Below are 25,938 nucleotides of genomic sequence, written 5' to 3' on the forward strand. Positions count from 1 at the left end.
CTGTTTGCCCAGATGCCAGTCCTAAAGTCCTAAAGGATGAAGGGGAGGGGCTAAGAAGTCACTGCATGGGGGCTGGGAGCTAGGTGTTAGGCATCCCAAAGCCTGGGTTGGGTTCCCAGCTTGGGAGAGCAGAAGAAAGTCTCGTACAGCCCGAGACAGGACAAGCTCCAAGGAGTGCAGCAACTGGTAGGTGTAGATGAGCTGAGGCCAGGACACGTGGGCTGCCATCTGTGCGGGGCTGCCCAGAGCCCTTAGGAGCAGCCCCTTCCCTTCTGCATTCTCTTCCTCCTCAGGCAGGTTAAATCCTGCAGTCAGCACCTGTGAGGAGAGGCCTGTGGGTCAGAGAATGGCCAGGCTGAGACTCTGAGTGACCCTGTTCCTGTGTGCCCAGTGGTGTAGAATGACATCAGAGACCACAAGGTCACCATCTTCCTGGACAGCCCCAACTTGAGATCTTCCATTATGTCATCATCTCACGTGTATTGCCTGATTTTTGGCTCAAGAACTGGAAGTCATAGAGCAAGATGCTCATATAGCTGGCTCACTTGTCCAGGACTGCCCTGGGCATTTTAGGTTCTGGCAGTTCCTCTCTTAGGGTCGTCTCAGGATCAGAAATGGGTGGAAAGGTGGTACAGTGATTTTTTATGCTGCTTGCAGTTTCTGTTCTCCTCTCATTAAGGGTAAAATTCCTATTTCCTTTTGAAATGTTCAGGAGGATGTGGTGATGTCAGAGGATGAGGGAGAAAAGAATCAACTTTGTTGTAGGGCCTGCTGATGCTGGATGCTGTCCTGGGGCTTCAAAGATGTTTTTTCTTTTAAGACCAAGATCCAAAAGAAGGCAGATTCAGGGTGAAAGAGCCAGGGCCTGGTGCACATGCACACACACACACACACACTCAGAGAAACTGGAGCATCTCCCTCCAAAATTACCCAGCCTGTGGGCAAGAGGTAGTTTTTTTTGTTTTGTTTTGTCCCTTTGGAATAAGGGTTATTTTAGTCCTTTTTTTTGTTTCAGCTTAACATCACCCACTTTTTTTTTGATATCATTAATGTACAATTACTTGAACAACATTACGGTTACTAGACTCCCCCTATTATCAAGTCTCCCCCACATACCCCATTACAGTCACTGTCCATCAGCATAGTAAGAGGCTATAGAATCATTACTTGTCTTCTCTGTATATACTGCCTTTCCCGTGTCCCTCCCCCAGCCCGCTACATTATGTGTGCTAATCGTAAGGGCAAGGGGTGTTTTAAAAACGGAGCCAAAGAGCCTCAAATCTGTGTGTTGGTCTCTAGGGACTAGGGAGGTAGGCGGGCACTGTACCTGGAAGTGGAGATGCCGCTGCAAGTCCCGGAGATCCAGCCTCATGGTCCACAGCTGCATCCTCTCTGAGCTTGTCCAGACCCTCTGGCTCCCCAGCCCTCCCAACAAGGCATGAAAGGAGTGGAGCGTCACAGAGAGGAAGCAGAGTCTTTCTGAGTCCTGTGGAAGGGGAGGGAATGAGTCAGGAAAGGCTCACAGGCCAAGGATGACCCACTTCAAACCCAATCCCAGCCCTGTCCAGGTCCCATTCCCATCCAAAACTCCAGTCCCCATCCCATCCCTGTATCTGTTTTCATCCTTAACCCTATCTCCATCCTCACTCCTATCTCCACTGTCTTTGAGCACTATCCTAGCTCCTTTTCCAACCTCATTTTCAGTCCCACCCTAGACCACATCTCCGTTGTCTACTGTTCTGTCCATGACCCCTTTTCTTTCCCACTCCACTATCCCATCCCATCTCCTTCTCACTTGTCTTCATCCTGTCTCCTACCTCTTCTCTATCCTTATTCCCATTGCTAATCTCAACTCTGTCCCTGTTCCATGTGTCCTGCCTCATGCTCCCCTCTCTCAACCCATCTCCATTCCCATCCTCACCAGCACTCTCCATCCTTTCTCCATCCTCCACTTCATTTTCTCTCTCATCCCTAATTTTGTTCCTTCCCTAACTTCTCCCCAGTCTCAGCCCTAATGCCAGCTCCATCCCTCCTCCACCCTAATCTCTAGCCCCAATCCCATTCTGTTCCCATCCCCACCTTTTTCCAGGCCCAGCTTCACTCATATCCTCTTCCTCATGTCATTTCTTTATTCCAGCATCATCTTTATATCCACAAACATACTCAACCTCATCCAGAGTCTATCCCTCAGTTTATCCCCAAATCCACTTTTCAATTCAATCCCCAATTTAATCTCCAACTACCCAGTTCAGCCCTTCCAGCTTGCCTGCCCCTCTCCACCAGCCCACACTCACAGAAAGGCTGCGCCAGGCCTGGAAGGTTAGGGAAACATTGGGAAGCTGATTTCCCAGGGGCAAGAGGTTCAGGCTCACTCCTGGCAGGTGAGATTCAGCCTGTGGAGCAAGGTCTGTTAGTGGGGGCCAGAAGGCCTGGGGATCTGCCCACACCCAGAGCTGGTTGCATTACAGAAACTCACAAAATGGTGGGCCTGGGTCTGAACCTCAGAGAGCAACTTCCTGGCAAGATGCAGGCTGACCTTGAACTCCCTCCGCAACTCCTGCAGGCTCAAGGGGTTCCTCCCAGGTGGTCTCGGGAATCCCCAGACACCAGCTCGAGCCAGAAGAAAGGAAAACAGCAAAAGGCTGAGCCCTGGAGAGATGGGGAGATGGTAGATAAGATGAGGGGCAAGCTTAAGAAGAACTTGGGTATAGGAAGGGAGCATACCTTTTCTGAACCTGTGCTACAGGCAATGCTGTGTATCATCTCACTGGGTTCTCAAAGCCACTAATGAGATGATAGCTATTGAGGACACCATGTATTGTCTCTGTACAAGCAAAAAGAAGGTGCCCCTTCACTCAGGCAGACAGAGCATTACACAGAGTGCCCACCTTTGCAAGCAGATCTCAGGCTGGGTCTTGACCCTTCACTAACTCCCTGGCTGAGGGTCTTTTTCAGTGAACTGCACAGCTCTATGTGGCAGCCTGGGCAGCATTATTCTCCCTGATTTTGTAGATGAGGAAAGTGAGGCTCAGTGAGGTTAAGTTGTCCAAAGTCATATAGCCAGAAGATGAGGGAACCAGGACTGGATTCCAGATCTTCCCAAATTCAGAGTTGGTGTACTTCCCCCAGGGAACTCAGAGAAGGCAGCCATCTCCCTGAGAGTGGGCACAGTCTGTTCTGCCAAGGATTCCTTGGGCTTAGCCAGGCAGCGCTGATGGCCTGAACTAGGGCCCTGAGGGTAGGCTGGCAATGCAGGAGGCTCTGTCCCTGGAAGCCAGAGGGCAGATTGGTTCAGCCTCCACCAGTGAGGTAGGTGGCTTACTCTACAGTGTGGAAGGAACAGGGGATGCCAGGAGTGGGAGGAGGGCCTGGAATGGGAGGCAGAACCTCTGTTTCTCATATAGTCTCTGCCTTTGAGCAAGTCACCTCTTATCTCTGTGCCTCAGGCTCCTTTCTGTAAAATGGGGGAATCAGATTGGCTGATTTCTCAAAGTACTTCCTGCCCTGCATTTCCTGGACAGAAGGAAGAGGGGCAGTGGGGTGTATGCTCTGGGAAAAGAGTAGTGTTCTGTGGTTTCTCCCTCAGGGAGAGGAAATCTAGCAATCTCTGGAGTTACACAATTCTCTGCAAAACACAAACCAAAACCAGCCCCTAAATCTGAATCTATTCCTGCTCAACCTCCTCTCTGTGCCTCTTCCTGATCCATTCTTCATCTCTAAGCCATGGGCTCTGCTCCTCAAAACATCCTCTCAATAAAGACTAAGAGGAGCTTCTGAGTACTTCCACATCCCCCGAGGACTTCCAGTGGTGGTGGGCAGTGCCTGCAATCACTAGTGTTCAGGCTCCCTAGCTTGGGGGCCACTTGTCAATTCTGTAGACATTAAGCAGGGTGGGGTTTTTCCTAGATCTATACTGAAGGAGAGTGGATGCCCCCAGGCCCTAGTAGATATTACCTACCCTGAATTGAGCTGTGCCATTTCCTACTGACCCTCCACTTCCCATCTGAACTCTGGAGCCCCCAGAACCTTCCCTTGGCTTCTCTCTACCCTTTGCAGCCAATACTGGGTTCTTTGATGGTTCAGCTTTGGCCTTTGATGGTTCTGTCTCCATCTTCCAGCCCTTCATCCCAACTTTGGACCTACCATCTGCTCCTTGGCCTATAGCTCCAGTTCCAGACTCTGAATCCTTCGGACACCAACTACAGATTGGACCTCCTTCCAAGCTTTAAAATACAGACCCTTGACTCAGTTAGGCTGCTGATTCCTTGGCCCCAGCCCTGCACTCCTGCCAACTTCTTCTGCTATTCTCCCTATGGCCAGTGCTAGTTCTCAGCCAAGCTGTTTGGCCCCTGCTCATTCACTCCAACCAAACTCTTCATTTATCTCCTCACTTCTGGTCCTGGTCAAACTACCTGCCTAATACTCCCCACCCCATTCATGCCAAACAAGGTTTCCCATCCTCAGCCCAATCCTTGCCAGACGACCCCTACTAGCCCTCCCCCATCCATGCCAGCCAAACTGTCCCATCCTCTGACCAGCCATGGCTGAACCATTACTCTGCCACAGTCCTTCTTCGCATTCATGTCAGCCTCATTCCCATTCCTCGGCCTGCTGTATCCTATATCCTTAGTCTTGGCCAAGTTAGTTGCCCCTCAGCCCTTGGCCCCCATCCAAACCAGTCAAGCTCTCCCATCCTCTGCTAGGTCTCAGCCAAGCCTCCCACCCCTCTGACCCCAACCCTGGCCTCAAACTCACGCCAGCCAAGGTCGCCTGCCATCTGGCCCATGGCGGGGCCCAGCCTCTTTGGCCAGCCATCTCCCGGGTAGGGGGAGTCTTATAGTGGGGGCTGCGCCGGTTTCACTTTCCGTCCTGCTTGTACTTTCAGCTCTGCATTCACTCAGTCTTCCCTCCTCACCACCCCTTGCTAAAATGGGGAAATGTAATTTCCCTTCCCAGAGGGGGTGGGAGCTGCAGTGATGGGTGGCGGGAAGCTGGGGTTTCGGTCAATCCAAGCTCTTGAACCCCTGCTGAGCCCCCCAGGTCCAGCCCTCCCTGCACTTCCCCACTTGCATGACCTATCCACTTGAATTGCTAGTAGGTCCCAGAGACTCCAAGTCCCTCCTCTTTCTCTGCTCTGTCATTATCATTATAGTGCTGTCACCAGTCCATTGCCTTTCAAAAGATGGATGGCCAAGTAAGGGGATTGCCCGTCAGAGAGGCCTTGGGGTTTTGAGTCATCCTTACTCTCTTCTGGTTTACCAGGTGGCTGAGGGAGGGAGTGTGAGGGATGTCAGGGCTAAATGGATGGCTGGGATGGACCTTTGTGTGGGGTGGTGGGGTCTCAATCTGGGCAGATTTAGGGTTCAGTCTATAGCCAGAGTCAGGGCTGGATGAGACTGGTCTGTTCAGGGCCAAGAGCTTAGTCTTTGGCCAGAGTCAGATCTAAGATGAGAGCCCAGTCTGTAACTAGCATCAGGGCTTGGTCTAGGGCTGGACAGAGCATTGCCTGGGGCCAACGTCCTGGCTCTGCCTTTGTTTGTTGTCAGAGCTATCAATGACCTGGGGCTCTGCTTGGGACAACCAGGATTAGGCTTAGAGCTCAGTCCAGACCCAGCACAGAGCTTGGTCTGTAGCCAACATTGGGACTGAGTCTGTGACCCGGGTCAGGGCTCAGACTTGGGCTGGGATAAGAGCTCAGTGGATGGACAGGGTCAGGGCTCAGCCTGTGGCCAGGTTGGGTTTGTGCGAGATCAGGCTCAGGGCTCAGCCAGGTCCTACCATAATCCTGGTGTTTCTGCCCTGAGATGGGTGTCAGGGCTGGGCCACATCAACCACAGAGCTCCCTTCCAGCACAGCCCCACCCTCAGCTCCACCCTGGGTTTCCCATCTTCAGGGAGAAGATGGGGGTTTCTTGGTCTTCCCCAAGGCCCATTGCTGCCACTTTCCTTTTGGGACCTGTGGGGTTTCCCTGCTGGGTCCCTGCTGTGAGACAGAAACCAAGGGGGCTTCCCCTTCTTATACTATGCCTCCTCTGCCCTGTCTGGGCACTGCTGCATGGGACCAACGGCCAGGGAAGTACCAGCACGTTTTGGGGAGCAATCTCAGAGGGCTGCTGAAGGAGAAGGAAAAGAAAGAGTTGCTGGTACATGCCTAGCCCAGACTCATTTGCCTTGCACTGCCCCCCAGTGGTGGCAAATCACTCCCCCACATCCTATGCAATTGGGGAGACTGATGCTGAGAACAGACTGATGGGCCTGGCTGTTCTTCCTCACATCCCCAAGTCCTGCCATCATCCTGGAGGCATGGCCACCCCACTTACCCCTGACCACAGCCCTCCCGACCTTTCACCATCATTGCTGTACTTCTCAAACCTTGAACCCCATCTCTCACTCTCTGACCACAACCGCTTGACCCTCCCAACTTTATCTTAAGGTTCCCTGAAACCTCCTGTTCCTTGTGCTTCTCTGCGGGTCTCAGGGTGGCTGCTGCTAACCTCCTCAGCCTTGCCCCTCAGTCGCGCCCTATTCCTGCTCCAGCACCAGGAGCTTCACACCAGAATCTGATGAGACACCTCATGTTGGTTAGTTTTGCACGAGCTGTTCTCTCAGAATGCCCTCACTGCCTTCTCTGGAGATCCTTCTCCTCAGCCTTCTCTGTATCCAAACCCCTTGACACCGGCTTCCTCTCTTGAATGGCTCATCCCTTCCTGCCATAAATCTTGTCTCCAGTGGACATTTCACATTTGTTTATGTTGCTCACTCTGTCCTGGCTCATACCACTCTAGCCATACTGGCCTCATTGCTCCTAGAACATGCCAGGCATGCTATGCCTCTGGGCCTTTGCACTTGCTATTCCTTCTGCCTGAAACACTCTTCTTCTAGATATCTACAAAGCTCCCTCTTTATAATCTCTGCTCAGATGTCACCTCAAATGGAGTCTCCATTGGCTACCCTACTAAAAAATAGATAGGCACTCTCTATTCCCTTCCCAGCATTATTTTTCTATGTAGAATTTCAGTTATCTAACATTTTCTCTCACTCGCTCATTTTTGTTGTTGTTTTTTTTTTAGTCTGTCTTCATGCATTAAAATATGGATAGACTCCACAATAGGAATTTTGGCCTGTTTTGTGCACTGATGTATCCCCAGTAGTAAACAATAACAGGTTCTTAATGAATCATTGAATAAATCTGTCTTCTGCCATAAGTAACTAATACATGTTCTACTGTGACTGGTGATCTGCAAACTGCCCAGTTGGAGTAGCAGGTCTTGGACTAGCCTGAGCCCTGAAGTCTCATCGTTAGCCACCTCCCACTCTGTCCAAGGCTCTAGCCAGGTACTGAGGGATACAAAGTGGGCACCTGGGCTGCTGGGAATAGCCTTGGGCTGATGACCTTAGCAGATCCTTGGCAAGAAGCCATAGGGCTAGTGAGGGTACTGTTAGCCTCTGTCCATGTCCTTGGAGGATCAGCCTGGGCCCATCTCTGCCTCAGTTTCCACAGTGGATCTTGGTTGGTGGGCTGAGACTTGGGCTCTGACCAGCAGGAAATGGAAGGGATGTGGTGAAGGTTGAGACTGCCAGAAAGGAAGCCAAGAACCTTGGGTTGTAGACTTCAGTGTGTAGCTAACCCTTCTGGTGACCTCAGGTGAGTCACTAGCCTGCTTTAGACCTGTTTCCTCACTGAAAAGTGATAGCAATGTTCAAATGCTGTCACTATTGTTATGTAGAGAAATTAAAACCTAGATGATTAAAAAAAGAGAAAAGAACCATCTACCAATTTTCTGATTATTTTCCAAACCCTGTCACAGCTCTGACCCTGTGGGGCACTCTGTGGACTTGTATGGGAATCCTCAGCTCATGAACCAGAAGTTAGAAGCTTCGGCTGTGACATCAGGATGGAATTAGGGAGGGGAAGTCTTGTTCAAGGTCACACAGCAGATGAGTGATGGAATGAGGACTGGAACTCAAGTGCCCTGTTTTCAGCTGGGCTGGGGAGGGGAATCCCTGGGCTCTGTGATGTCAGCCCCAAGGCTTGGAACCAACCCCTCAGTGAAACCAAGATGGGCTTCAGCGAAGGCAGGGAGGCTGGGGGGAGGTGAGGCTGGGATGGAGCTGGGGCCACACCTCTGGGTCTTCTGAACACAGGTGGTGAGACCCTGACGCTAGGCCCAGCACCCAGCCCCTCCCAGAGGAGTGGAGGTGGCTGAGGCCCTGGAATCCCAGCCCTGATTACAGGACCTCTCTCTCACTGTGCATGTGCACCCCACCCCACCCACACCTGGGCCTACCAGATTTATTCTGCAGTATGCACTCAGGTGCCCCTCCTATTGACCTTGGGAGCCATCCCTAAATGTGGTGTCTCTTAAGGGACTATGACGCTGGGAGGAGCCTGGCCAGGGGAAGGGGCTTCTCTCCCTTGGTCCCACTCCTTTTTTCTCATGGGGCACTCTCAAGGCCATGGTGGTGCCTGGGGAGGGCTGAGAGAAAGGGGGCAATGGGGGCACTTGCCATGGACGAACTGTTCCTTGTTGGTTGTTATACATAAATGATGCACAAATGCAAGGGTTGAAGACGGAACGGCAGAGGGCATGAGGGGATGGTGGGAGGCCAGGCCTGTTGAGTGCCAGGAAGGAAGAGCTTGAAGCCTGGGAAACAGGACTGCAGAGGAAAAATCACCAGCCTGGGCATGAAAAGTCCCAGTTCAAGTCCCAGCCTGGCTCTGCCCTTTCTCACATGTACGCTCTTGAGCAAAATGCCTGAACACTTTGCTTCAGTTTCCACATCTGTAAAATGAGGCTCATGATCCCAGCCAGGTGAACTTGGGAGGATTCAGGGTGTCACAAGTCAGGGCCCCACTCAGGAGTCAGACAGACCTATACTTATTTTTTTGTTTTGTTTTTATTTTATTTTATTTTTATTTTTTTATTAAGGTATCATTGATACACTCTTATGAAGTTTTCACAAGAAAAACAATGTGGTTACTACATTCACCCTTATTATCAAGTCCCCCCCATGCCCCATTGCAGTCACTGTCCATCAGTATAGTAAGATGCCACAGAGTCCCTGTCTCTTCTCTGTGCTACACTGTCTTCCCTGTGACCCCACCATGTTCACTAATCATGATACTCCACAATCCCCTTCACCCTCCATCCCCACCCATTCTCCCCCCACCCCTCCCCTTTGGTAACCACTCAGTGTAACCAAGATGGGCTTCAGCGAAGGCAGGGAGGCTGGGGACAGGTGAGGCTGGGCTAGAGCTGGGGCCATACCTCTGGGTCTCCTGAATACAGGTGGTGAGACCCTGACTTCTTGGAGTCTGTGAGTCTGCTGCTATTTTGTTCCTACAGTTTTGTTATACTCCACTTCATTGTTATACTCCACAAATGAGGGAAATCATTTGGTAGACTTATACTTATTGCATAACTCCAACACTTCCCAGGGTGACCTTGGTCAAGGCAGAACCTCTCTGTGCTTGGCTCATCTACTAGGTGGGTACACCACTCATACCAGCTGGTAGGACAGCTGTGACGATTATGCACATAAACAGTTGGAGCTGCCACTGAGTAGCTGTGTGATCTTAGGCAGGTTACTTAACCTCTCTGTGGTTCAATGCAAATATCTATAACATGAGGAAACTAATACAAACTCCCTAGGATCTTCTCCAGACCTTGAGCCTCCACCTGATGCTGGGGTTCTTGTTCTCAGAGTCGAAGAATGAACTTAGCAAACACTCAAGGTAGGAGAGCAAGGGAGAGGCTTTTATTTTGAGAGATAAAGTGAGAGGACAGAGCTCCTGGCTCCTGCCAGGAGGGGACAAGGTAGCCTGTGGTTGTGGTCATGCACTGTCTAGGAGTTTTATAGGCAATTGAGGATTTTCAGGAATGTGATAAAGGGCTAGGGGTGTGGACCTGTTAAGTGGTCCTAGAATGTTCATCCTTGATGAGACATTAAGTCTTTTTTCTCATCAGTCCTCCAGGTAATTCTGAAAAATTAGCATAAGAAATTTACTGCAGATTCCTTCCCAGAATAGCAGCTTCTTGGGCTGGGAGCATATCAATCAAGACTGCCTGCCCTGAGTTATTGTCTGTTGGCTGAAGAGTTTGTTAAGAGCAGTACTTCTTAACTTCCTGTACTTTAAAAGGCAATCTAAGATGGAATATTTTTTGCTTTTACTATGTTGTTTATGGATGGGCTTGCTTGCCATTATTAATTGCCTGGGTTGCAAATTACTTGATTAGGTCTGAAGGAGGTAAAACAGCATATAGGTCTGGGCCTTTTAACATGCTAAAGTGAATCTTATAATAGCATGATTAACACAATGAAAACATGCACTATGCTGAGATACTTTCCTTTATCTGGGGAATATGAACTGATCTCACTGAAGAATGACTCTAGAGCTTAATGTTTAACATGGAGTTTTGGTAGGGGGTTTCTTTGCCTGTTGTTACACTGCTCTGTCATTATCCTGCCTTGCTTTTTCCAGAGGCTTCATCCTACTCTGTCTAAGCCCATGTCCCCATCTCACACCTACCTCATCAGAAACCTGGGTCCTGTTGACAATACTGATACAAACAACAGTGACCTGAGTGGGTCAGGAAGTATGGATCCACAGGGCGATGGAGTAATGAACTTAACACCCTTATGATTGCATGATCACATGGGCAATTTCCTTTCACACAGCACTCAAAGGGGGGATTAAACATCTAAAAATCACACATATCATGGATCAATACATCTCATACTGGTCACGAAGGATGATTCCAGTCCAGGCTGTCCCAGTCAGCCTCTCATCTGTCCCAAGGGAAAATGATGCAGCAGAGACAGTTCTAGTGAAGTGATGTGTCCATGATGGAGCAGGAATGCAGGCGGATGAGCAGGAGCAAGCATCAGAACACACATCTGTGGCCCGGTGTCAGGGACCTCTAGGACAAGCTTGCCACAGGGGCTCTGTGTCCAGTCCCTCATACAGTCCAATCCATCCATTCGGGGGTCGAAGATAAGGGGGACAGTCCACATGTGGTGTTATCCAGCTCAGGCGTTGTTCACTGGCACACCTAACATATGGAGTTACCTGGTTTGGGCATTCACCAGCACGCCTTTTAGGGTGGGGTATGTTTACAGAGGCAGTCAGCGTGAAAGCAGGAAAGCCTGACTTAAGCAACTCCAATATTGGAGACCTGACATAAGCAGATCTATGAAGGATGCTCACATCAAATGGCCATTCCTTCCATGTTTCTGCACTGACATGGTGCACCTGGGTTGGAGAGAGGAAGACGGGACTAGGGGTTGAATACAGCAGTGTGGGAACTATGGTCCTTGCCCACAGAGATGGTCATTTGGCTGGAAAGACTGGACAAACATGTGAAGCCAGAAAGAAGAAGACAAAAGCAAGCAGCTTATAACTTACTGGGAGATCCTGGCAAGCCACTTTCTGGCCTTCATTTCTCCACCTGGAGAATGAGCATAGCAGTACCTTTCTCATGGAGAGAGAGGGCATATGAACCTGAGTACTGATGCTCTGGAAACTGGAAAGTAATATTGAGAGCTCATAGGCAACCTTTGTCAACCGGTCATTAGGGGAGATGATGAGGTGAGAAGAGCATCACTTGGGATATGCTGACATTTGTCATTTCCATATGCTCACCCATTCTTCCTTTTTAAGTTAAACAAAAAAGCATCTGGAGTTTTCTTTGGAGAATTATCCATCCTCTCTCTCAGATACCCCTAACCATGGTAGGCACATGACCCAGGCCCACCTTGTCAGGGTGCCCCATGTCCTTCACTACAGTGAACAGTTCAAAGATGGGTACATGGCACACTGAGAGTCAGCCTCTGGACTTGCTCTCAGGAAAGACTTTCTCTGTAGCAATGACTAAACTGGTAGGATGTGAACTTGAATCTGCTGGGGGCCAGCCTGAGGGAAGACCCTGCCTCAGACTGGAGCCAAATGCATGGGAAAGTAGAGCTGAGAGTGGAAAGGGAGACACGAATCTAGGTGTGGGATTAATGGGATTAATACATAAACCAAGTGATATAGAAATCAAATGTCCAAATACATATGACCTGATTGTTTCTCCTACAATTCCTGATGCTTGATCAATAACAAAATGAGTAAAGACAAAACAGTTCCTACAACTCATGACCACCCTCACATGGTTTCAGTGTCCTTGAGGAGCAACATGTCCTAGGGCTGGACTCAAGGTCAGATAATTATTGTGTGTTGATCATGTGTTGAACCCCCTACTCAAAATTCTTTGGATGTTTGGGTTCATTTGCTCAATAAATATGAGGAGTGCCTTTTTGGCATTACTCTTGCGCTGTTACACCTTGAGTCCCCTGGCTGGTCCTTTCAGGTCTTCAGTATCTCATCGTGTGTCCTCCCTTATCTGCAGGTCGGAGGCAGAGAGGGACTGACACTAGGTTACTACTTACTTTGAGTTCTTGGGTCCAGTTATTCCTGAAGCAATCCATTCTGAAATGTTCAGTCCCATGAGCCAATCTTGCTCCCTGAAGTTATTTTGAATTGCAGTGGATGTCCTCTCCCCTGCTTTGATCTACCTTCACAGTTGATTTCCAATGTCAAAAATCATAGACTAGATTTTAAAAATCATAATAAAGTCAAACTATCATATAGTAGAAACAGCACTGTGTCAGAAGCCAGTAGACAGAGCATTTCAAATAGAGCAGTATGAAAACAGAGTAGATGCTTGGTCAATATTTATTAAGTACCAACTCAGTATATCCCAGGCATTGTTCTAGGCATTAGAGATAGAGCAGTGAATGAAGCCAACAGAAACTTCTGCCTTCATGGTGCTGAATGGAATAAAATTATTATAACTAAAATTTAGCCACATGCTTATACGTGCAAGGCACTTTTCAACTCTTGGCTCATTTAATCCTCACAATAACCCTATGCTGTAGGTATTATTTTTCATGTTCATTTCTCACAGAAGAGGAAACTGAGGCCCAGAGAGGTTAAGGCTTTGTGTCCAAGGTTACAGAACTAGTAAGTGGCAGCTCTGGGATCTGAACCCATGACATCCGGCTTTCTTAACCACTATACTATACTGCCTAGTATAGCAGTTAGCACTTAGCTTTCTCATGCAGTCATGTAGTCCTCAAAACAATCCATTTTGCAGATGAGGAAACTGAAGCTAAATGGTAGCAGAACTGAAATTTGAACCAAAGCAGTATGAATTGAGAGTCTACACTCTTTTTCCCCCCAGGTTTATTGAGGTATAATTGACAAACAAAAAGTAAAATGTGATTACCTGATATAAGTATACATTGTGAAAGGATTTTTCTCATTGGGTTAATTAATACACCCATCACCTCTCATACATTTGCATACATATGCATAGTGTGTGTGTGTGTGTGTGTGTGTATGCGCACGCACGACAGGGAACATTTAAGTTCTACTCTCAGCAAATTTCATTATATAGTACACTGTAACCACCTATCATCTCAGGAGTCTACACTTATTACCACCAACACAAACAGCCTTGAATGAATGAACAAAGGAATGAAAAAGGGCTGGAAAACAGAAACCCCAAAAGTGAAGGATGGCTAAGGGCCAGGCCCTGAGGCATCACCCCCTACAAGTGGTGTCAGGTTGCAGTCTTGATGACAGATCTCTCCTACATTCACTGAGTGTGGTGAGCCAGCTTCTCCTGGCCTCTGTGTCCCATAGGCCCGGACCTCTCTGTGTTCCCCAGCATGAAGGACCTTGCCGGGATTTTTGTGGTAAGCAGCATGAGCCAGGAAAGGGCAGGGAACAGAGACACGATGAGAGGGCACAGAAGAGGACAGGGACAAACAGAGTGTGGAACCCAGGAAGTTCCCCAGTGCCAGGGGCTCCACTCATACCCCCATGAGAATCTCATGGCCATTCCCCCAAATACTGGAATTTCTCACCTGTTCAGGAGTAGGAACATGCGTTCCAAGCTTTCCCAGCAAACACCAGGAAGTCCTCAGGAGCAGAGAGGTAGATGAAGGCAGAGGCCTTATTGCCACAGAGGAAGCTGGGGGAGAGGTCAGGGGTCAGAGCTATGTCCGGCTCTCCCTCTCCAGCTCCTCACTAACACCTCTCCCCCCGGCTGACCCCACTCACACTCACCTTTGCAGGTGATTGATTTTGTGAGTAAACAGGCCCCACTTACTGGGACCCCTCTCTCTCAGAGTTGGCTGGTCAGAACCGCAAGCCCCCTGCTACTGTCTTTGCTGGTCTGAGCCATGGAATCCAACTGTCCTCCTGGTACTGGAGGAGGAGAGCAGAACAGGCCTAGCCAATTCAAACAGAAGCAGCAAAGGCAGAAGACTTAGGGCAGGATGAGGCAATTCCTGGGAGGAATCTCAGGACGCTTCCTGCAAGACAGTTTCTGACATGGACCTGGCCTAGGGGCTGCAGCTCCAGCTTTGCCTCAGAACAGCTACATGGCACCTAGCAAGTCATTTTCTTTTTGAGTCTCAGTTTCTGTGTCTGCAAAATGGGGATGAGATGATGATTATAATTGGCCTGATCAGGTTATTGGGAGGGTCAAATCAGATGGGTGACTGGATAGGTGAAACTCTGCAAAATGGAAGGCAACACTCATGTTAAGGATTATTATTGAGAGTCGGAATTCTGATAGGTGGGGATGAGAGGAGAAATGTCTCCAGTAAAAAGCATGGCATGAAGCAAGCCTCCTTCCAACACATTCATTCATGACTATTTACTGCATCACCTTCTTAGTGCCGGACACCAGCCCTGAAGAAGAGGAGCCAGAAGGCACTTAGACTAAGATGCAGGTGGTTGAAGTTCTGGAACACCACATTCAAAAACATGGACTGTGTCCAATGGGCAATGGGGAAGCTTCTAGCAGCAGAACTGCAGCAGACTCCTCGGGGGCCTGGAGCGAACAGCTCCTCTATGGAGCTGGGCAGCAGCACCTGACGGGGAAGGGAGGCTTAGGCCTAAGCAGAGGAGGGGACACTAGGCCTACCTGTCCAACCCCGATGGCCCCCCAAACCCCCACTGTCTGCCTGTGGTTGCTTAGCCTGCAGCCCTTCTCATTGCCTCAGTTTCTCTCTTGTCAATGGTCACCTCCCCAAGTGACAATAAATTAATAAATAAAATACATGGTATGTCAGATGGCACTATGTGCTTGTGGATAAAATGAGAGTTCCACCAGGATTCTCACCTGGCCCTGGTTGACTAGCTCACTGCACACCTGTGGGCAATTTGACTCTATATAAAGAGCTCCACCCAGTGCTCTGGGCACGACATGGTGGCAGGGCTGCAAGGCTGCAGGAGAGCAGAGGCCGGAGTGGTGGCAGCGCCAAGGACAGAGGCCCAGAGGACGGCTGTGTGGGACGGCTATGCGGACAGAGAGGCCCAGAGGCAGAGACCGGCTTGCTGCATGCAGAATTGCTCTGAGTGAATGGAATTCTATTGACTGATCTGCCACCTGGAAATAAAGTTGTGTATAACCCTTTCACCCCAGGAACATTTTGCTGTCAATTTCTTTGGTCACATTGACTCCTTAGCAAACTTGCCTGGGGCTGAAACCCATTGGCAAGACAGTGCTCTTAGGAAATAAACTGGGGTTTCAGCATGAATCACCCCCTAACTTCCTTCTGGTCTTTGCTTAAATGCCACCTTGTCAGTGAAGCATTCCCTAACCAAGACATTTCAAAATTGCACAAGTCATGCTGAAATTTTTGTTTTTGTTTGTCCACTTGTTATTGTTTGTCTGCTCCCACTAGAATGTAACCCCGAGAAGAGGAAAGAACTAGTTTACCACTGTATCTATAGCTTTTCGAATGTTCTCTGGCTCAGTAAATATTTGTCGAATGAATACACAATTATTTCCTCTAACAGTTAAAAATAAACTCTCCCAACCAGTTCTCCAGAATAGAGAGCACAGGATAAGTTTACACAGAGCTGGTGCAAGCATTCCATGAGGTGATTACAAATGCACGTTAATTTTTTGACTTAAATGTTTTGCAAAAGCTGAAAGGAGTGTGTGATCGGTCAAGAGAACAGAACCAGAGTCTGGAGGTTATCTTCTGATTCCACAGTATTAACTGCTTCTGTACTCGGAAAGCAAAGAAAACCTTGTTTACAAAGGAAAGGAAGTGCTTCTAGTTGACAGACATCTGGGTTCTGGATCCAGCCCATGGGGAAAGGTCTCTGTCAAGGCTGGCTGCTGGCACAGGGCCCTGGCAGCTAGGGTGCACTTGCTTCTTTGCTTGCTTCCCTCTGGGACTCCCTGAAGGCTGCAGGACTCTGTAAAGTGTGGGCCTGGGTGTCAGCACACCTGGTCTTCATCTGACTCAGCCTATGACTGGCAGTGAGCCAATGACCCAGGTCTTTTCTCTCCCATGGGGATTTGGTAAATATTCAGTGTGATAATAATAATCACTGTGGCTGGGTAATAATTTTTATACTTTTTAATTGATGTAAAGTTTGTATACAGCATTGCATAAGTTTCAGCTGTACGACATTACAATTTGACATCTGTATGCAGTCCAAAGTCACCACCAAAAGTCTAGTTACTGTCCGTCACCATATGATTTTTTTAAGAGAATTTAACACATTTTATTTATTTATTTTTGGTATCATTAATCTACAGTTACATGAGGAACATTATGTTTACTAGACTCCCCCCATCGCCAAGTCCCCCCAACAAACCCCATTACAGTCACTGTCCATCAGTATAGTAAGATGCTGTAGAATCACTACTTGTTTTTTCTGTGTTGCACAGCCCTCTCCGTGCCCCAACACACATTATACATGCTAATCGTAATGCCCCCTTTCTCCCCCCCCCTTATCCCTCCCTTCCCACCCATCCTCCCCAGTCCCTTTCCCTTTGGTAACTGTTAGTCCATTCTTGGGTTCTGTGATTCTGCTGCTGTTTTGTTCCTTCAGTTTTCCTTTGTTCTTATACTCCACATATGAGTGAAATCACTTGGTACTTCTCTTTCTCTACCTGGCTTATTTCACTGAGCATAATAGCCTCTAGCTCCATCCATGTTGTTGCAAATGGTAGGATTTGTTTTCTTCTTATGGCTTAATAATATTCCATTGTGTATATGTACCACATCTTCTTTATCCATTCATCTACTGATGGACACTTAGGTTGCTTCCCATAAGATTTTTATATACAAACCAAGGTGGAGTTTCCCCATGTTCCCTTTTATGCTCATCCCATTCCTGTTGAATCAGTGAGGGCTCTGTGGCTGTCATTGCTACAGTGAAGGGATGTCATTGCAGTTTCATTAGTAGTTTAAGAACCTTAGGGGACTGAAGGCACAAAAAATTATGAGATGTAAGAGCAAGGTGGATGGAGTGGGGCATGGAGTAAGCTTTAAAATACTCCCTAAGTCAAGGAAGGAAGGAGGCAATTTGGAAAGGAAACAAAGAAGTCAGAACTGTCCCTGAGAAAGGGCTCCTGTGCCTTGCTTGTTCTGAACGGTTTGGTGACGTCTGTGATGGGAGGAATTGCACCCCCCTTTCCAGGTGGACAGACCCCAGCAGTGCCTCTGCCCCTGCCCCTAGTGTGACAGAGTCTGTGGGAGGTGTGGGCTGTGTGGGTTGACAGTAAAGAGCACACAGTAAGGACAGGAAGAACAGAAGGGGGGACATCCTGGCAGATGCTAATGTACCAAGGGGATGTGGAAGCCACGAGGATTCCATGCCCCTTCCCAACTTCCCTCTGCTCCTGAGGGAAAGAAAACACTACAAACCGACCCCATCAAACACCTACCCCAACAGAAAAGTAGCAGGGGACACCAATTAATTAAACAATGGACAGATGTTTCTTGCACACCTGAGCTGTGTTTATGTATCACTGTTTTCATCTAGCACTTACCTGGTGCTTACTATGCATTTTATAAATGAATTCAACCAGCAATAACTCTATGTGGAATGTTATTGGCATTCCTATTTTACATATAGGGAAACTGAGGCTAGAAAGGTCAGGTAAATGGCCCAAGGTTACACTGATAATAAGAGAGCTAGGACTTGAACCCACAGAGTCTGGGTCCAGAGTCCATGATGTTGCTGGTACTCTGCTGCCTCCTTAAATTCTTTCTCTGGCTCACATACTCTACTAAATGCTTACAAAATGCAATTTGCTTGCATTTCCAAAACCATTTCAGGAGGTGGGTATATTGTTCATCTCCTGTTTATAGATGTGGAAATTAAGATGCAAGGTAAACAATATTTGTCTCAGGCCATAGCCAAGTTTACAGACAGGATCTGGACTTAGGTCTGGGGTTTCCAAGACTATTCCAGACACTACTGCTACTTAACAACCATCCCCAAACAAAGTGATGTAAAACAACCACTTTATTATTCTGCTATATTCTGTAGGTAGGGAACTGGAGATGGCTTGTCTCTGTTTTACAGTATCTCGGCCTCATCTGAGAAGTCTCAGTTGCTGGAAGTGACTTGATAGCTGGGAGTGGAACCATCTGCAGGCTCCCTTCACTCACATGTCGAGAGGCTGAAGATGGCTTGCAGCTGGGACTTCACCTGGGCTGAAGGCCAGAGAAACAACATGTAGCCTTTCCAGGTCATCTCTCCAGGTGTGTTATTTTGGACTTCCTCACAGCAAGGTGGCTGGGTTCCAAGAACCACAGAGAGTTTTATGATCACACCACTTCTAACAGTATCATTCAATGCAGTCATAAAGGTCCTTCCATGTTCAAAGGGAAGGGACACAGTTCTATGCCCCTCATTTGTTAGGAATGTGTCAAGGCCACACCAAAAGAAGAGCACATGGGCTGGGAACGTTTGCTGTGACCATCATCGGTAACGCAGTCTGAGACAGAAGCCTGCTGTATCAGTGGTCCTCAAACTTTACTGCGCATTTGATTCACTTCTCAAACTCCCAAGGCCCAGGTTATACCCTGCAGATAAAATGAAGGTTCCTGGGGCCAGGATTCTCACCTGGCCCTCTTTGGCTACCTCACTACTCATGTGTGGGCAATGCATTGTTACTGATTCTATGTAAAGAGCCCTGCTTAGGGCTCTGGGCGACACGGTGGAACGGCTTCAAAGCTGCAGGAGAGCAGAGGCTGGAGTGGTGGCAGCACAGAGGTCAGAGGCCCAGAGGATGGCTGTGTGGACAGAAAGGTCAAGAGGCAGAGACTGGCTTGCTGCATGCAGACTCACCCTGAGTGAACGAGATTTTAGTGATTGACCTGCCACCATGGAAATAAAGTTGGGTATAACCCTTTCACTCCAAGAACATTTTACTGTCATTTCTTTGGTCATATTGAATCCATAGTGAACTTGCCTGGGGTTGAAACCCATTGGCAAGACAACTCCAGACCAATGAAATCAGCTGGGAGTAGAAGCCAGGCATCAGTAGTTCCTTTAACTCTCAGGGGATTACAGTGAGGCTTCCCCTGTGCATGCAAAGCAGCCAGCAGAGTGGTTCATGACCAACCCGTGTTTCTCCAAGTGTGAATGCCTATGACTCAGAACACGAGGCCATCGGAAGCAGTGCACAGGTGGATTTTTGAAAAGTTATAATTAGGTGTTTCTGTTTACAGTTATCTCCTAATTATGGCAAGTGATAATGGTGGTTATGTGTTTTCCTTTTTTAAACACATTTAAGCAAAAAGGTAAGGAAGAAATTTAAAAAATTCTAAGTAAATAGCAGTACAGCTCAAATGCATATAAGGCAGAAATCACAAGTGTGAAAGATGAGGCTGGGAAAACCCTGAGGCAGATCATCAATAATGGTAGCTATGGCTACTACTATTAGTAGTATTACCTCTAAGGAAAACTTAGTTGAAAATCAACTTCAGTTGATTCTGAAATTTAAAAAAATATACATCTGCTGGTGGAGCCAAGATGGCGGCGTGAGTAGAGCAGTGGAAATCTCCTCCCAAAACCACATATATCTATGAACATATAACAAAGACAACTCTTCCTGGAATAAAGACCAGAGGACACAGGACAACAGCCAGACCACAACCACACCTGCGAGAACCTAGCACCTCGCGAAGGGGATAAGATACAAGCCCCAGCCCGGCAGGACCCAAGTGACCCTCCCCCCAGCTCCTGGCGGGAGAAGAGTAGGCAGCGTGGGAGGGAGAAGGAGCCCAGGACTGCTGAACACCCAGCCCCAGCCATCCGGACCAGAGTGCAGACACAGTGCATGCGCGGGGCCCTGGATACTAGGGAAACAGGGCAGCAAGAACGGTGAGCAGGTGCCTGAGGCCGGTGCCAGAGAACAAACAAAAGCGAGCAGCCATTCTTTTTTTTTTTTTTTTTTTGCTGTTTTGTTTGGGCAAGTGCTTTTTGGAAGTCTTAAAGGGATAGGACACCAATACGAGGGAAACAGGGCAGCAAGACCGGTGAGCAGAAGCCTGAGGCTGGTGCTGGAGAATAAAGAAAAACGAGCGGCCATTTTTATTTCTTTATTTTTATTTATTTATTTATTTTGATTTATTTTATTTTATTTTTTTTGTGGTCGTTGTTTTGTTTTGGCGGGTGCTTTTTGGAAGTCTGAAAGGGGCAGGGTGGGACACTTAGTACAGAGGTAGGGAATCCGGGGATCTCTGGGCACCCTAATCCCCTGGGCTGCAGGGAGCACGGAGGACCCTTACAGAGATAAATAGCCGCCCCCCCCCCGGCCACTACCCCTCCAACGCGACTCCACCACTTTGGAGTAGCTGCCCGAGCCAGGCCACGCCCACAGCAACAGCGGAGATAAACTCCATAGCAGCCGGGCAGGAAGCAGAAGCCCTGTCTGCACGCAGCTACCCAGCACAAGCCACTAGAGGTCGCTGTTCTCCCAGGAGAGGAAGGACACAAACCAACAAGAAGGGAAGTTCTTCCAGATGTCACTTGTCCCAGCTCTGCAAACTATACCTATCACCATCAAAAGGCAAAGCTACAGGCGGACAAAGATCACAGAAACAACACCAGAGAAGGAGACAGACCTAACCAGTCTTCCTGACAAAGAATTCAAAATAAAAATCATAAACATGCTGACAGAGATGCAGAGAAATACGCAAGAGATATGGGATGAAGTCCGGAGGGAGATCACAGATGCCAGAAAGGAGATTACAGAAATGAAACAAACTCTGGAAGGGTTTATAAGCAGAATGGATAGGATGCAAGAGGCCATTGATGGAACTGAAACCAGAGAATAGGAACGCATAGAAGCTGACATAGAGAGAGATAAAAGGATCTCCAGGAATGAAACAATATTAAGAGAACTGTGTGACCAATCCAAAAGGGACAATATCTGTATTATAGGGGTACCAGAAGAAGAAGAGAGAGGAAAAGGGATGGAAAGTATCTTGGAAGAAATAATTGCTGAAAACTTCCCCACACTGGGGGAGGAAATAATTGAACAGACCACGGAAATACACAGAACCCCCAACAGAAAGGATCCAAGGAGGACAACACCAAGACACATAATAATTAAAATGGCAAAGATCAAGGACAAGGAAAGAGTTTTAAAGGCAGCTAGAGAGAAAAAGGTCACCTATAAAGGAAAACCCATCAGGCTAACATCAGACTTCTCAATAGAAACCCTACAGGCCAGAAGAGAATGGCACGATATATTTAATGCAATGAAACAGAAGGGCCTTGAACCAAGGATACTGTATCCAGCACGACTATCATTTAAATATGATGGTGGGATTAAACAATTCCCAGACAAACAAAAGCTGAGGGAATTTGCTTCCCACAAACCACCTCTACAGGACATCTTACAGGGACTGCTCTAGAAGGGAGCACTCCTAGAAAGAACACAGAACAAAACACCCAACATATGAAGAATGGAGGAGGAGGAATAAGAAGGGAGAGAAGAAAAGAATCTCCAGACAGTGTATATAACAGCTCAATAAGCGAGCTAAGTTAGGCAGTAAGATACTAAAGAGGCTAACCTTGAACCTTTGGTAACCACGAATTTAAAGCCTGCAATGAAAATAAGTACATATCTTTCAATAGTCACCCTAAATGTAAACGGACTGAATGCACCAATCAAAAGACACATGGATAAAAAAGCAAGACCCATCTACATGCTGCTTACAAGAAACTCACCTCAAACCCAAAGACATACACAGACTAAAAGTCAAGGGATGGAAAAACACATTTCAGGCAAACAACAGCGAGAAGAAAGCAGGGGTTGCAGTACTAATATCAGACAAAATAGACTTCAAAACAAAGAAAGTAACAAGAGATAAAGAAGGACACTACATGATGATAAAGGGCTCAGTCCAACAAGAGGATATAACCATTCTAAATATATATGCACCCAACACAGGAGCACCAGCATATGTGAAACAAATACTAACAGAACTAAAGGGGGAAATAGACTGCAATGCATTCATTCTCAGGAGACTTCAACACACCACTCACCACAAAGGATAGATCCACCAGGCAGAAAATAAGCAAGGACATGGAGGCACTGAACAACACAGTAGAACAGATGGACCTCATAGACATCTATAGAACTGTACATCCAAAAGCAACAGGGTATACATTCTTCTCAAGTGCACATGGAACATTCTCCAGAATAGACCACATACAAGCCCACAAAAAGAGCCCCAGCAAAATCCAAAATATTGAAATTCTACCAACCAACTTTTCAGACCACAAAGGTATAAAACTAGAAATAAATTCTACAAAGAAAACAAAAAGGCTCACAAACACATGGAGGCTTAACAACATGCTCCTAAATAATCAATGGATCAACGAACAAATTAAAATAGAGATCAAGGAATATATAGAAACAAATGACAACAATAACACAAAGCCCCAACTTCTGTGGGATGAAGCGAAAGCAGTCTTAAGAGGAAAGTATATAGTGATCCAGGCACACTTGAAGAAACAAGAACAATCCCAAATGAATAGTCTAACATCACAATTATCGAAATTGGAAAAAGAAGAACAAATGAGGCCTAAAGACAGCAGAAGGAGGGACATAATAAAGATCAGAGAAGAAATAAACAAAATTGAGAAGAATAAAACAATAGCAAAAATCAATGAAACCAAGAGCTGGTTCTTTGAGAAAATAAACAAAATAGATAAGCCTCTAGCCAAACTTATTAAGAGAAAAAGAGAATCAATACAAATCAAGAGAACCACAAATGAGAACGGAAAAATCACGACAGACTCCACAGAAATACAAAGAATTATTAAAGACTACTATGAAAACCTATATGCAAACAAGCTGGAAAACCTAGAAGAAATGGACAACTTCCTAGAAAAATACAACCTTCCAAGACTGACCAAGGAAGAAACACAAAAGTTAAACAAACCAATTATGAGCAAAGAAATTGAAATGGTAATCAAAAAACTACCCAAGAACAAAACACCCGGGCCGGACGGATTTACCCTGGAATTTTATCAAACACACAGAGAAGACATAATACCCATTCTCCTTAAAGTTTTCCAAAAAATAGAAGAGGAGGGAATACTCCCAAACTCATTCTATGTAGCTAACATCACCCTAATACCAAAACCAGGCAAAGACCCCACCAAAAAACAAAATTACAGACCAATATCCCTGATGAATGTAGATGCAAAAATACTTAATAAAATATTAGCAAACCAAATACAAAAGTATATCAAAAGGATCATACACCATGACCAAGTGGGATTCATCCCAGGGATGCAAGAATGGTACAACATTCGAAAATCCTTCAACATCATCCACCACATCAACAAAAAGAAAGACAAAAACCATATGATCATCTCCATAGATGCTGAAAAAGCATTTGACAAAATTCAACATCCATTCATGATAAAAACTCTCAGCAAAATGGGAATAGAGGGCAAGTACCTCAACATAATAAAGGCCATATATCATAAACCCACAGCCAACATGATACTGAACAGCGAGAGGCTGAAAGCTTTTCCTCTGAGATTGGGAACTAGACAGGGATGCCCACTCTCCCCACTGCTATTTAACATAGTACTGGAGGTCCTAGCCACGGCAATCAGACAAAACAAAGAAATACGAGGAATCCAGATTGGTAAAGAAGAAGTTAAACTGTCACTATTTGCAGATGACATGATATTGTACATAAAAAACCCTAAAGACTCCACCCCAAAACTACTAGAACTGATATCGGAATACAGCAAATTTGCAGGATACAAAATCAATACACAGAAATCTGTGGCTTTCCTATACACTAGCAATGAACCAACAGAAAGAGAAATCAGGAAAACAACTCCATTCACAATTGCATCAAAAAAAATAAAATACCTAGGAATAAACCTAACCAAAGAAGTGAAAGACTTATACTCTGAAAACTACAAGTCACTCTTAAGAGAAATTAAAGGGGACACTAACAGATGGAAACTCATCCCATGCTCGTGGCTAGGAAGAATTAATATTGTCAAAATGGCCATCCTGCCCAAAGCAATATACAGATTTGATGCAATCCCCATGAAACTACCAGCAACATTCTTCAATGAACTGGAACAAATAATTCAAAAATTCATATGGAAACACCAAAAACCCCAAATAGCCAAAGCAATTCTGAGAAAGAAGAATAAAGTAGGGGGGATCTCACTCCCCAACTTCAAGCTCTACTATAAAGCCATAGTAATCAAGACAATTTGGTACTGGCACAAGAACACAGCCATAGACCAATGGAACAGACTAGACAATCCAGACATTAACCCAGACATATATGATCAATTAATATTTGATAAAGGAGCCATGGACATACAATGGCGAAATGGCAGTCTCTTCAACAGATGGTGCTGGCAAAACTGGACAGCTACATGTAAGAGAATGAAACTGGACCATTGTCTAACCCCATATACAAAAGTAAACTCAAAACGGATCAAAGACCTGAATGTAAGTCATGAAACCATTAAACTCTTGGAAAAAAACATAGGCAAAAACCTCCTAGACATAAACATGAGTGACCTCTTCTTGAACATATCTCCCCGGGCAAGGAAAACAACAGCAAAAATGAACAAGTGGGACTATATTAAGCTGAAACGCTTCTGTACAGCAAAAGACACCATCAATAGAACAAAAAGGAACCCTACAGTATGGGAGAATATATTTGAAAATGACACATCCGATAAAGGCTTGACGTCCAGAATATATAAAGAGCTCACACGCCTCAACAAACAAAAAACAAATAACCCAATTAAAAAATGGGCAGAGGAACTGAACAGACAGTTCTCCAAAAAAGAAATACAGATGGCCAACAGACACATGAAAAGATGCTCCACATCGCTAATTATCAGAGAAACGCAAATTAAAACTACAATGAGGTATCACCTCACACCAGTAAGGATGGCTGCCATCCAAAAGACAAACAACAACAAATGTTGGCGAGGCTGTGGAGAAAGGGGAACTCTCCTACACTGCTAGTGGGAATGAAAATTAGTTCAACCATTGTGGAAAGCAGTATGGAGGCACATCAAAATGCTCAAAACAGACATACCATTTGACCCAGGAATTGCACTCCTAGGAATTTACCCTAAGAATGCAGCAATCAAGTATGAGAAAGACCAGTGCACCCCTATGTTTATCGCAGCACTATTTACAATAGCCAAGAATTGGAAGCAACCTAAATGTCCATTGATAGATGAATGGATAAAGAAGAAGTGGTACATATACACAATGGAATACTACTCAGCCATAAGAAAAGGGCAAATCCTACCATTTGCAGCAACATGGATGGAGCTGGAGGGTATTATGCTCAGTGAAACAAGCCAAGCGGAGAAAGAGAAATACCAAATGATTTCACTCATCTGTGGAGTATAAGAACAAAGGAAAAACTGAAGGAACAAAACAGCAGCAGAATCACAGAACTCAAGAATGGACTAACAGGTATCAAAGGGAAAGGGACTGGGGAGGATGGATGGGTAGGGAGGGATAAGGGGGGGAGAAGTAGGGGTGTATTAAGATCAGCATGCATGGGGGGGTGGGAGAAAGTGGAGGGCTGTACAACACAGAGA

The 25,938-nt window shown here is 46.5% G+C and overlaps 1 protein-coding gene across 2 annotated transcripts; it reads right to left on the reverse strand.

Annotated features, from left to right (window-relative positions):
• Positions 1–8: 8 nt before the first annotated feature.
• On the reverse strand, positions 9–7,716 carry IL27 (interleukin 27). 2 transcript variants are annotated; one of them, XM_036919528.2, is made up of 5 exons: positions 4,756–5,278; positions 2,477–2,649; positions 2,295–2,393; positions 1,328–1,486; positions 9–318 (listed from the first exon to the last, which is right to left on the reverse strand). In XM_036919528.2, the coding sequence occupies exons 1-5, from the start codon at positions 4,784–4,786 to the stop codon at positions 22–24; spliced, it is 759 nt and encodes a 252-aa protein (XP_036775423.1). In that variant the 5' UTR covers positions 4,787–5,278; the 3' UTR covers positions 9–21. The 2 variants fall into 2 exon arrangements, with proteins under 2 accessions (XP_036775423.1, XP_036775422.1); XM_036919527.2 differs by having other exon boundaries at positions 2,477–7,716.
• Positions 7,717–25,938: the final 18,222 nt, after the last annotated feature.

Source organism: Manis pentadactyla, chromosome 10 (assembly GCF_030020395.1).
Source record: "Manis pentadactyla isolate mManPen7 chromosome 10, mManPen7.hap1, whole genome shotgun sequence".
NCBI classification, from domain to species: Eukaryota; Metazoa; Chordata; class Mammalia; order Pholidota; family Manidae; genus Manis; species Manis pentadactyla.